We start from the raw sequence: 13,259 nt of genomic DNA, 5'->3' as shown, positions 1-13,259 counted from the left end.
TTGGTTAGTCTCTAAGGTGCCACAAGTACTCCTTTTCTTTCAGCTTTTTTGTGGTGTTCTATATCCACATATCCCTCTATATGTGTTGTATATCCCTCCCCACGCATTTGATTTTGAGTTCCATGAGGTTGATGGAATAAATTGCTCTCTCATTAACCAACAAACATGATGTTCAGGGACCATTTACACATCAAGAAATCAATTTGCCTTTGCGATCCTAAAGCGATCTTTTCCAGCGAATGGTTCCTTGCATTTTACTTTGAGTACAGAAAACACCATGTATATTCCTAATAGGAAACATACTATTCCATGCTCTCTACTTTACAGGTTGCCTTAGTTTTTAGTTCCTGAAGACTTATTATTGCAAACAGGGAAATTACTAACACGCTTACTTTGATATGTGGGTGCTTCACACAGGTTGTCCCCCACACACGCGCACAGCGTTCCTCCTTCCTATGTTCATAGAACTCTGGGTTTCTGAGGATTGCTACCCTTTGGCCATTATACTGAAGTGCAAATGCAGAGCAGCCATCCAGCCGTTTCTTATCTTCCGTAGCAACAGGGAGCACAATGGGAATGCTCAGGTTAATAACGCCATCTGTGACGAGAACACCACCATATTTTAATATGCTTAAAATGGCTAAAGCATCACACACACACACACACACACACACACACGGCTCTTATGAAAATGTTCTGAAAGAGGAAGTCCTAACCCAGGACTGAATGAATGATCATAGATGCTAGATCAATTGGTCTAATGACCTCATTCAATTACTCACATGACCATACTGATTTTACTCTGGGGTTAGGTTTTTTCTCCTTGTTTTTGCTTGGAAATAGACCTATTGTTCGCTTATAAGAATTAAAATTCATAAGAAAGAATCATTAAACAATTTAGCAGTTGTAACTGTGACAGTGATTACGTGGCAATCTAAGACAAATTTTCAATATTCTGCTGATTTAGCATCCTGGAGATTTTTCATGTGATGATTTTAATACTATGTGGATTTTGCCATTCTTCATTTCATTTTTTATAAAATGGTTTATCATTCATCTATGTGTAGCAGTTGTAGATTAGCTTCAAGCACAATCAGGTACTTAAAATGTAGTCGTGTGTGATCCAACCAGGTAAATTTCCCTTTGTTTAAATCTTCCTGACTGAAACATGCTTTCACAAATTATTCAGAGGCATGTTTAAAAAGTCAAAAGTGCAACCTCAGGTCAGGTCTATTTATTTAAATAATACCAACCAATACTCAGAGATCAATTAGTAAAGCCAATGTGGTAACAAAACATGGAATAATTTTTTAAATAAATCATTTTGGTTTATGGTTTTCCAGCTTTAATTACAATTCACAGAACAGTCACTTTTGATATATGCAAATACAACTTGCAGAGTTATATGATTAGTATTCTCATGAACCTAGTTAACAGCGTATTGGAGGTCTGGTATTATGTATAACTGGTTGGATCATAAACGACTTGGTGCCAGTTCCAGTAACCGAATTTAGATTTTATTTTTCTATGGCATTTTATATAATTTATGTTAATCTCTAATTGTAATTATTTCCATAGTATCTGGAAAACAATTAAATACATACTAACTAGAGCTACCAAGTCTACCCTTTCCTAGGGGAATAAAAATGTAATTAAACACCTATGTTTTTAACTTCCCCAAAAATAACTTTTACAGTAATAGATTCAGGAACTAAACCAATCTGAAACTTCAAACAGCTATTGCATAATTTTTAGTTTGGATATTTCCTTGCATTGTCAAGGCAATTTTTTTCTCTTTTGCTGTCAACTAAATATTACTCTGTATGGTTCAGTGCTATTTATTTAATTTGCTACCTGTTCTCATAACACTTATTTCACCCCAAAACTGTTGAATGTGTATAGTTTCTCCATAATGAAATCGTCAGAAAAAAAAATATATACACACACACACACACCCCCCCCCCAGGTAAGACATTCCAAAACAGGTAAGACAAGCTGTGTGCCAGCTGCATGCATTCAAAAGAATTCATTAGTAGAACTGATTGAAAAGTGGAGGGGGTTAGTTTTGCATTAAAAAAAACCAAACAAACATTTTCAGCTGAAAACTTGTTTTTTCCAACAAAAAACTCCGTTTTCCACAGAAAGCAGACACTTGTCACAAAAAAATTCATTTAGCTGAAAACCCAATTTTCTGTCAAAGAATTTTTGACAGAAAATTTTTATTCAGCCCCTATTAGTCATGGTATTTTCTGACTCTATCCTAATAATTTTGGAGCACACTACTTCTCATCTCTAAAGGGGAGAACAGTACCACTCAATAAATCTGTGTGGCACGGATTTAGTTAATATATATATATATATCTATCTTATCTTTTGAGCCGTTTGAAGGTAAATAAAATGAAATTAGATATTTATACATGTTTGGAATGTCTCTCTTATGCTACCACACGTGACTTCTTGTTTCACAGGAGAGGTTAAATACTTTACAAGGCACCTCGGTATACTCTACAGAAACAGGGGAACATATTTAAGACAGGGGGTTTTGTACATAGCCAAATTACTAAAATGTAAGTGTGACTTATTACTGAGAGGTTATGGGACTCAAAATGTATTATTAGTAAAAACTGGTAACACGAACTTGGACAGGTAAGTGCCAATGCTTCTACTGCTCACTTTATTCTGATTGCATCCTTCAAGACATAACTATTTTTGATCAGTCCTAGGCTGAGGGTTCAAACTCTATGCTAATCAGGCAGGATGACTTGCCTGCCTTTTTTTGAAAGTCCAATCCCAAACGTTTATTTAGGAACATAATGGTGTCCACTGCCTCTGCGCCTAACCACTTTACATCACTAAATACAACCACTAATAAAGAAATAAGGGCTTTGCAATGAAAGAAAGTCAGAGAACCCCACTTCCTTCTCTCGAAATGTTAGTCAAAAGCCAGCCCAACAGATACACAGTGACCACCAAACTCAGATCACCAGGGACAGCAGACGCCAGTGGCATGGGACTGCAACTGAAAATACCTTTGCTGCCTGTTTTGGAGAAGTTAACACACATAATGAAAAAAGCAAGTGCTGCGATAAGTGGGTCCCAGGCCAGTTAGGGCTCTACACGTAGTAACCAACAGTATGAAACACAAAAAAAACACCCCAAAACAAAACAAGACATTCAGTACAAGCAACAGAGCACTGGTGCTGTGAACTCATCATGGGGCATCCCACTCAAGTGATGAGCCACTGCAATCTGATCCAAATGGTGCTTCACGGTGATATTCAAGTGTAGCAACAAAACAGTAGTTTAACCTGGAAGTTACAGAGGTGTGGATTATTGCGGTGAGGTCTGCATCAGAGGGAAAGAGTTACAGCCACCAGGCCAGCAGTTGTCAAAAGGCGCTTGGTGCCACTAGAGCCACCTGGGAATCCAAAAGCAGGGATTACAGCAATGTGATCTTTAGACTACAAACTGTATTGACAAAGCTACACTTGCCCTGTTCCCAGCTTCAACACTTTTGTCTCATGAGGTTGAACATAAATATTGATGAGACCAAATTAGCTTATCAGGCACTGGGATCAGCAAAAGGACCACAGTTGTGGATTTGATGAACAGGAGACATGGTTTTGAGGGTCACCTGCATGTTAGCAATGCTGCATGTCAAAATGTTGGTGGTACGTAAACGTCGAACAGGAGTGGTGACAATGCTGAACTCCACAGAGGGAAGCTTTTAAAGTGGAAGAGTTAATATTAATTAGCCCCCTTTTTACTCTGTCAGGATCTGATTTTTCATTCCTTATTTACTTTGAGCAGTACCTTACTCTGGGAGTAATCTCAGTCAGTGAAAGTGAGTTATTACTCTACATGAGCGTTTGGGGCCTCAGAGACGAAAGATCAAATTCAATATCTCCAGCCGTTCTTTCAAGCTTCCAAAAGCAAGTCAACAAAACCTTATGGTCAGTTATGTCAACAGCTGCTAAAAGATCTAACAAAATCAACACAGACATCTTAACTGCAAGCATGGTTAGGAAGTGACTCTACTAAACCCATATCTAAAATCAGGGACAGGACCATCTACTGTTCCCAGGCCAAGATGTAACTCTAGTTCCTTCACCACCATCTCTTTGATTACCTTCTCCAAAACCAAGGAAGGTTAACCTTTCAGTATATTGCTAATGAGAGATTAAATTTCAGGTCCATGGTTTCGCTTTTAAGCCTTAAGAAAGAAGACCTAACAATATCATCTGAAAACATATACAGGCTTCTGTTTCCAATGTACAGGTCTTCTTTCCTACAGGGGACTACAAACTCAATCTGGCAATATCCTTAGGCATTGGCCTTGATATTGCATTTATATTTAATTGAGTACAATTGAACAGGGAAAGTTTACATAATGATATTCAAATATTTGAACTGCCAGTTAATGGAATCCGTGCCTGTGGCATTGGGAGCCCTTTCATAATAAAATAGACTGTCAGTTCATATTCTTCCACACAGTTAAATTCATCCACTTGCCATTCTCAAGGTTCTTTATAAAGCTATTTACTCAGGTGCCACGTTCATCAAGAGAGAGGAATTAAAGCAAACATTAAGTGTAGATTAATCTTTGGTATATAATTGACAACTATCATATTTCATTTAAATGTTTCAAACAATTTTTAAGTCCGTTTGGAAGTTTTAAAACAAAAAAATGTTGGAAGCAGGAAATCATACCATCACTCAGGGTGCCAAAATGGATAGCTTGCAAATATTCTGTCTCACGCATAAATCCTTTCAGTGGTGTGGCCCAGCCTTCACTCAGGACTTGGACCCACTGTAGATCCAACTGAAAAAAAAGAATCAGATATTACTTGTATTTCCAGATAATGCTTCAAAGATAGAACTGAAGGCTAAAGAAATCTAAGAACAATCTTGCACATAAGTGCTACCACTTTCTTTAATATAGTACATTTATAAACATCTTTCATTCCGAAGGATTCCCAAAGTGTTTTTTTCTTTTTAAGATTGTTAAGCAGAAATCTTCACCTCCCTTACATCCCTGCACCTTAAATGATGCTGCTAACATTTGCACCTGTACTCCACTTGAAGTCACAAAAGGAATGGGTCCAATTTTGCAGAGACAAAAATGCATCCAATGTAAGACACCAAGCTGAGCCCAGATGAAAATTTTGGCCACAGTATTTACTGAAGTTTCATGTTGCACATAGGCCATAGCACAAACACAATAAGTTGTATGGTCTGATAAAGGCTATTCACAAATATTTGTCCATTGGGTAAATTCCTTAAAATAATCTCTCAGTTATATTTCAGTATAAAAATAAGTCTTAGTAGAGAGGGCTATTACAGACAACCAATTTTTCAATTTTATTTGAAAGACTGTAAGAGTATTGGCTATAAATAATACTAATAGAGTGATTTTTAAACTTTTAGAGGATGAAATATATGCTGTTCTTTGAAAGTCTTATTTTGTAAGTCTAATTAACTGGGTTTTACTGCAGTTAGGTGGCAATATAAAATTATATTTCTACATATAGTACATGCCTCCTGGGACATTTTACAATCTTCGGAAGATAAAATTAAGACTGGAGTACAGTTACCATAAGAATCACTTCTATAATGCTAATCAGAACAAACAGACTAAATCTGGATTTCAAAGTCCTCAATTTCATCTGACAAGGAGTCCTACAGTCAGGAGCAAGGCATCTAAACACTAATGATGTAACATTAGTGGTACCTGATTTATTAATGTCAAAAAGCAAATATAACAAATGGAAAAATGTTGTACAGATAGCACTGTATAATTTATATGTTGCTGTTGTGTTGCTTTTTAATTTGTTTTTAAACTCCTTGAACAGTTCACATTTGTGTAGTATTAGGGCTTGCATTAATCATACGGCTTGCAGTAATCAGAAAGCAACAGGGTTCCACTCACTTTGGAGATGTCTTATTGTAACTTGTGTAGTACTTTGATAAAAGGGTTTATCAAGGTACTACACAATGCCATTTTCTTTATTCTCCCACCTTGGTAATCTCTAGAATAGGCAGCATGTTAGTATCAGCTTGGGCCCGGTCAATCTTATTTTCAGGTACAAACAGTTCAAGAACATCCTTAATCTCAGTTTTGGGAACAATGTTCTAAAAAGAAAAGAAAGATCCTAGTTACCACATTAATTTTTAAACAAAATATACCAAAAGGCTAACATTTGAAAATATACTTTACAAACTGCAGGCGTTTTTTGGTATAAAACAACCTACTTGTGCTTGTAGCAGCTCCACAACCTGCTGGATACATTCATTCACTGTAGCAATGTTCGTTTTCAACACTAGTTCAGGAGATTCTGGTTTTTCATACTCTGAATCAATCCCAGTGAATCCTACATACAATTAAACCCAAGCCAAATTTAGTGAATGTAATAGTCAACAGCCTAGGGATCAATAAAATAGTTAGCTAGTGTACAAATGGCAAGAAAACATTTTTTCATTCAGAGAACCCATGCTCAGCAATTGCATTGAGACTTCCTGTTTGGTTTATCAATCATGGACTTGACCATAGGGTTATAGCAATATGATGCTGTATGTTACAGGAGCAACCTTCCTTTGCCCATCTAGGGAGATGCGTTGATGGCAACACTGCAAATACCAGTCATACAGCCCTTAATGCCAGAGAGAAAAAAGTGATGTGTTTACTATCAAAGAGCGAGGGTAAAGAAGCCTAACAAAGAAGAAGGTAGTCTCCAAATAACAAGGGTCCATGAGCAGTTGTTTAGTGGAGGAAGGAAATGTATTTGCCATTTCAAAAAAGGGAAAATTATTATGCCCACTTTTATACAGAAACTTGTTAACATTAGCTTTACTTTTCAGGCCTTAGAGCAGTGTTGTTGCAGAGAAGATTCAGCTGGCTTGTAATACATAGTTGTAACTGGGTGGAAGACTAGCAAGCTGCATAGAGATGCACAACTCCTGTTTTGAATAATCTTCATGTCATATACCTGAACGCTGAATGATAGGGCAGTACAAGTGTAACTGAATCATACTAGCAGGTGGATCTTATTAGTTCAAATCAAGGAAGAAGAGAGCTTGGAGTATCCTTCTTTGGACAGAAATTTCCTGGAGGGAAAACTGTAGTAACAACCAAACTTAGGGAGAAAGCTAAGGCTGAGGTTTACATTTGGTTCTTATTTGAGATAGCAATAAAATCAAACTCCAGAAAGAGGTTAAGTTTGGCCTATGTGGATATTCTCCTCAGTACAAGGTAGAAATTCCACCTGTTTTCAGTACTAGTCTGTTTCCCAATTCGGATGTTCTACGTTTCACCCCCTGTTCACCCTTCTCATGCCTACGTTTCCATTCCTCAGCATGTTATTGTTGGGCAATTCAACAATAGTCTCTGCCACAAAAAAACGTAACCTCACTCTAAGCACAGATGTTACGTAGGGTATGATATTATATATTATGTGATTTCTTGTCCTGCTATGGAAAACCTCACACTTTAAGAGAATCGCTCCTTTTGGGGAGAGGTTTATTGTCTTTTCCCCCTTTTTACTCCATTCAGGAGCAGGATGCTGGAACAATTTGTATAGTGGGGTGCTAGAAGCCATTGAACCAAACTGTAAACCCTGGATATAACGGAAATCACTTCAAGCCAGGGGGTGCGGCAGCACCTCTAGTTCTAACATCTATGCTCTGGAGCTTCTCCCTTACCCTGCACAGAGGGGTTGAGTTCAAAAAGAAAGTTAGAACTTTGAGACTTTAAAAATGTTCGATTAGTTTATCAGAATATTGCAGATTCCCAACCACACTAGCTATAATGCATCTTGTGTGACTTCACCCAGCATCAAAAGAACATAGGAATAAGTACATTGGTAAGTAAAGATTTTAACATTGACTAGATGAATTAAGGTGAAAGGAACTCCCCGAAACACATATTTCAGTGAAATATTTACCAGTTTCTTCATTAAAAATTAAAAAAAGCACCTCTTCTAGCTCAGTAGATTTCAATAGTTAAAGGATGTGTCCATATTTTTCTTCCAAAGTGTCATTATCAAATCTAGCAGGCATGCTTGAATGGATTGTAAATTTTCAAATTGGAAAATTTAAAAAGCACCTAAGTGACTCAGGAACCTAAGTCCCATTTTTGAAAGTGACTTGGGCACTTAGAGGACTAAGTCCCATTCAGTTTAAAGAGACATGTGTGTGTAAGTGCCTGGGTAACTTCTGAAAATGGGACTTAGGTTCCTAAAGGCTAGATCCACAAAGGGATTTATGTGCCTAACTGCCACTTTTAGTGGCAAAGTCCAAAATTTAGATCCCCCTAACCCCTGATCTGCTGCTGCCAACCCTGTAAGCACCTACATTTCCGCTAGTGAAGTCCCCGTGGGGCCTAAGCATCTGCCATTGGGCACAAACACAGCCACCAACCTCTGACACTCAGGTGGCTAGCTCACACCTAAACCTCAAAGAGATCCTCACACTAGGTGTTTCCCCACCTATGTCACCTGAACTGATGGATCAGTTCTCACACAGGATGACTAGGGTGGTGGATCCCATTCTTAGGTGCCTAACTCTCCCATTGTATAGGGAGCCTGGGTGATTAACTCGGGACTCTGGGTGCTCCAAGGCAGCAGGGTGGCTAAACCTCAGGCATTGTGATGCTGAGTCTAAGTCCCCTTTGTGTATCTAGCCTCTAAGTCACTTTGACAGTTTTGAAATTGTTACTTATAATAATAAGTTTCTGTGTAAGTGAATACTGCTAGCATTAATAATGCAAACGTACTCAAGGGGTTTGTACCATTTAAGAGTGCAGAAATTAGTCTGTTTCTATGCCCCTTGTTTCCACCACCTTCCAAGAGATGACTGGGTTTTTTTCCTTTTATTTAAAGAGGTAGGAATGCTGGCTCTCATTAGCACTGTTCACTGTTGATGAGAAGAGAAAAGGGAGGCAGATAAAAAGAAGATACTGAGATATCATTAAACAAACTGTTTACCTCACCTTTGATTTCTCCAGCCCTTGCTTTTTTGTAAAGGCCTTTCACATCTCTGCTTTCACAAATATTTAGAGGAGCATCTACAAAGATTTCAAAGAAAGGAAGACCAGCCATTTCATGAATTTCCCTTGCATTTTGACGATCCTATAAGAAGCAAGGGGAGAAATCATAAGCAATTCCACAATTGAATTCTCAGTGGGGTGTTGCTAAAATGTTTTATCTGGTCACCAACACCTGCCTAGAGTTGGATTTTTCCAAAAGAAGGGTACAGGCCATATTCATCCATTGTAAAATGTTATCTATTCTAAATATATTCTTACTAAGAAAAAGAAGTTCCTTTTCACATAATGTTTAATAAAAATTACTAGTTTGATCTAGATTCAGCTTTTTAACAGCAGTTTAGAACATCTATCTTCACTTAGCAGGCTGGCAGAATCTTATACTTTGAATGACTATTTATTAACTAATCCTTGCTTTAAAACAAAAATTATTGATAATCAATTGTATTGACCTGATATTAACAGATTACGGTCATTATTATGAAGCAAACCAAATCATAAGTATAACAGGATATCAAAACTTATTAGAACAGCATATATCAGCTTAATTATACCACTATAAAGCCCTATACGCCTTCCTCCAGTTTTCTATTTTTCAGGGAACTAGTGATTATGAATCTCTCGAGTGAAATTTTTACTTTTAACACGTATTAACTGACACCTAGTTTTCTACACATTTTTGAACATCAGTGTGTCAGGCCAATTTGCATCTGAGCAATAAGAGACCAAGGAACTTATTTTATATACTTGTGATTTTAAAAAGAAAAAGAAAAAAGAATAGGGGAAAAATAAAGTGAGTGTGTGATGGGGTGAAACCCATCACAGGCTGGAAAGGGGTTAATAATTAATTATGGAACAGATACAATGTATGTACTGTGATAAAGTTCCTCCTCTGCCTCGGTGGGTCCTGCGTTTATTGGCAGATTTGCTTGCCTCAGAGATTCACGGCAGCCCTCAGTTTGGCCACTTTTGCTAGTGGCTCAAACCTGCTGTTCACTCAGCTAACCTCATCACTGGCCGGCCTGGGGAAAAGGAAGGAGAACAATCCCCGCAGTCTCTGCTGATCCACCATGTGGGTCAGGGAACAGCTCAGAGACCTTCCCCTCTGGTGGAACCCACAGTCCAGATCATCTCCTCCTGTGTCTGATCAGGAGTTGGGAGGTTTGGGGGGAACCCGGGCCCGCCCTCTACTCCGGGTTCCAGCTCAGGGCCCTGCCTAGAGTGCTTCCTGGAAGAGCTGCGCAACAGCTACAACTCCCTGGGCTACTTCCCCATGGCCTCCTCTCAACCCCTTCTTTATCCTCACCATAGGATCTTCCTCCTGGTGTCTGATAATGCTTGTACTCTTCAGTCCTCCAACAGTCCACATTCTCAGCTCCTAGTACCTCTTGCTCTCAGCTCCTCACAGGCACACCACAAACTGAAGTGAGGTCCTTTTTAAACACAGGTGCCCTGATTAGCCAGCCTGCCCTAATTGATTCTAGCAGCTTTTTAATTGGCTCCAGGTGTCCTAATTAGCCTGCCTGCCTGAATTTGTTCCAGCAAGTTCCTTCTTGTTCTGGAACTGCCCATGTTATCTTACCCAGGGAAAAGGGACCTGCTTAACCTGGAACTAATTTATCTACCTTCAACCACTCTCCTGTAACGCCAGAGTCGGAGACCTCCTGGACTACGACCGGGGAGACTGGCTGGATCCCCTGACGCTCGCTCAGCGCATGGGGCTCTCAAGACTTCGTACTCCCCTGCGCGTACTTCAGGAGGTGAAGGCCGCTTTGCTGCCCGCTGCTCGGGTTTATCTTGACTGGGTCCTGCACAAGGGTGCACCCCACCCACCCTCTACCCCAGTCCCGCCAGTCCTTTTAATTGGGCCCCTGCCCCATGGACCCAACCGACCCCCTCAGCCCTTCACCGTGAGCTGGCTGCATCTCTGCTTCCAAACCACGCCAAGGAAACATCTATACATGCTCGTGCTCCACACCCTTCATGCCCTCACCCTTATGCCCCATCCCGACACAAAGTGGCGGGACCTCCTGCCACCTTTGGAGGGTGAGGAGCCCCGGTGGCCAGCCTGTATTCCACCTTGGTCCCGAGGCCCATCGGGGACATTAGTTGGCGGCTCCTTCAAGGAGCTGTGAGCACGGGCGTGTTTTTGACACGTTTCACCACCATCCCGGATACTTGCCCTTTTTACAACGTGAGGGAAACCCTGGCGCACGTATATTTACAGTGTGCCAGATTGCAGCCCCTTTTCTGGCTCCTCACGAATATTTTATTACGCTTTTGGCTCCACTTTTCCCCTCACCTTTTTATTTACACACTCCCCATCCGTGGCCCCACAAAATCACGAGATCTCTTGGTTAACCTCCTCCTAGCCCTAGCTAAAACAGCCATTTATAAAACCAGAGATGGGAGGTTGGCTAATGAAGCGTCCTGCAATTGTAGGGCCGTTTTCCGATCCTCAGTACATCCCCGTATCCGGGCGGAGTTCCTCTGGGCGGCATCCACCGACTCCCTTGACGCCTTCGAGGAGCGGTGGGCGCTGTCCGAGGTTCTCTGCTCGGTGACCCCGACCGGTTCCCTCCGTCTGACCTTTTGATTGAGGGGAAGAGCGAGAGACGCCAGCCCCAGCCGTTGCCGCTGTGAATACCATCATTACTGCCATCTAGGAGGGGTCCTATAATACATGGGTGTCTACCCTCCCCACCCCAAAACCGCCCACCCCGCAGCCGTGCCCATCTTGCCGGGCACTCTCAGGAGAGGGATGATCGGTGACACTGGGCACGGCCCTAGGTAACTCGAGGAGGTGGAAGACCACGAGTGTCGAGGAAGCCCCCCCGCTCTAGGCCACCAGGTAACTCAGGAGGGTGGAAGACCACGAGTGTCGAGGAAGCCCCCCCACTCCGGGCCCAGGCTAGCCTGAACACTTCTCCCTCCTGAAAGCTGCTGTGTTATACCTTCTGTTTGCTTTTGTTTTGTTGCATAGTTTTGCTTTATCCTCTTTGGTGATTCTTTGTAAGTGTTACACAAATAAAATTATTTTCTGCTTCAAAAAAAAAAAAAACCACTCTCCTGTAACGCCAGAGTCGGAGACCTCCTGGACTACGACTGGGGAGACTGGCTGGATCCCCTGACGCTCGCTCAGCGCATGGGGCTCTCAAGACCTCGTACTCCCCTGCGCGTACTTCAAGAGGTGAAGGTCGCTTTGCCGCCCGCTGCTCGGGTTTATCTTGACTGGGTCCTGCACGAGGGTGCGCCCCGCCCACCCTCTACCCCAGTCTCGCCAGTCCTTTTAATTGGGCCCCTACCCCATGGACCCAACCGACCCCCTCAGCCCTTCACTGTGAGCCGGCTGCATCTCTGCTTCCAAACCACGCCAAGGAAACATCTATACACGCTCATGTTCCACACCCTTCACGCCCTCACCCTCGTGCCCCATCCCGACACAAAGTGGCGGGATCTCCTGCCACCTTTGGAGGGTGAGGAGGGTGAGGAGCCCCAGTGGGCCAGCCTATATTCCACCTTGGTCCCAAGGCCCGCCGGGGATATCAGTTGGTGGCTCCTTCACGGAGCCGTGAGCACGGGCGTGTACTTGGAGCAGTTCACCCCAATCCTGGATGCCTGCCCCTTTTGCGGCATGAGGGAAACCCTGGTGCACGTCTACCTGGAGTGCGCCAGGCTGCAGCCCCTATTCCGGCTCCTCACGAATATTTTGTTAAGATTTTGGTTGCACTTTTCCCCTCACCTCCTTATCTATGCACTCCCTGTCCGTGGCCCCACTAAGTCGCGGGACCTCCTGGTCAACCTCCTCCTGGCCCTGGCTAAAGTGACCATCTATAAAACCAGGGTGAGGAGGTTGGCCGATGGAGTCTCCTGTGACTGTGGGGCCTATTTCCGATCCTCCGTCCATTCACGCCTCCAGGCAGAGTTCCTCTGGGTGGCGTCCACTGACTCCCTTGACGCCTTTGAGGAGCAGTGGGCGCTGTTTGGGGTTCTCTGCTCGGTGTCCCCGTCCGGTTCTCTTCATTTGACCCTTTGACCGCACTCCTGTCCCTGTTGTTCATTAGCTGTCCCCTGTAATTTTTTGGTTTTCCAGGTCCTGTGGATCCCCCTCTTAGTCTGGGGGGGGGGATCCTTTAGCAGTGGGCGGGCTTCCTGGATCCCAACAGGAACACTCTCCTGTAGCCATCTGGCCTTACTCTGTCACAGTACCTTGTTAGCT

General features: G+C 42.2%; 1 protein-coding gene across 4 annotated transcripts in view; it reads right to left on the bottom strand.

Annotated features, from left to right (window-relative positions):
* PAPSS2 (3'-phosphoadenosine 5'-phosphosulfate synthase 2) overlaps positions 1-13,259 on the bottom strand; it is an 89,311-nt gene that overhangs the window by 21,737 nt on the left and 54,315 nt on the right. For all 4 annotated transcript variants that reach the window (XM_077822338.1, XM_077822339.1, XM_077822341.1 and 1 more), the window contains 5 exons: positions 8,987-9,125; positions 6,253-6,371; positions 6,019-6,132; positions 4,711-4,822; positions 393-598 (listed from right to left, as the gene is read on the bottom strand). In XM_077822338.1, the coding sequence (XP_077678464.1) occupies positions 393-598; positions 4,711-4,822; positions 6,019-6,132; positions 6,253-6,371; positions 8,987-9,125 (690 nt within the window). The remainder of the gene's footprint in view (positions 1-392; positions 599-4,710; positions 4,823-6,018; positions 6,133-6,252; positions 6,372-8,986; positions 9,126-13,259) is intronic.

Source organism: Eretmochelys imbricata, chromosome 7, assembly GCF_965152235.1.
Source record: "Eretmochelys imbricata isolate rEreImb1 chromosome 7, rEreImb1.hap1, whole genome shotgun sequence".
NCBI classification, from domain to species: domain Eukaryota; kingdom Metazoa; phylum Chordata; order Testudines; family Cheloniidae; genus Eretmochelys; species Eretmochelys imbricata.
Note: the sequence above shows the minus strand (reverse complement) of the source record. Positions and strands in the feature narration are given on the sequence as shown.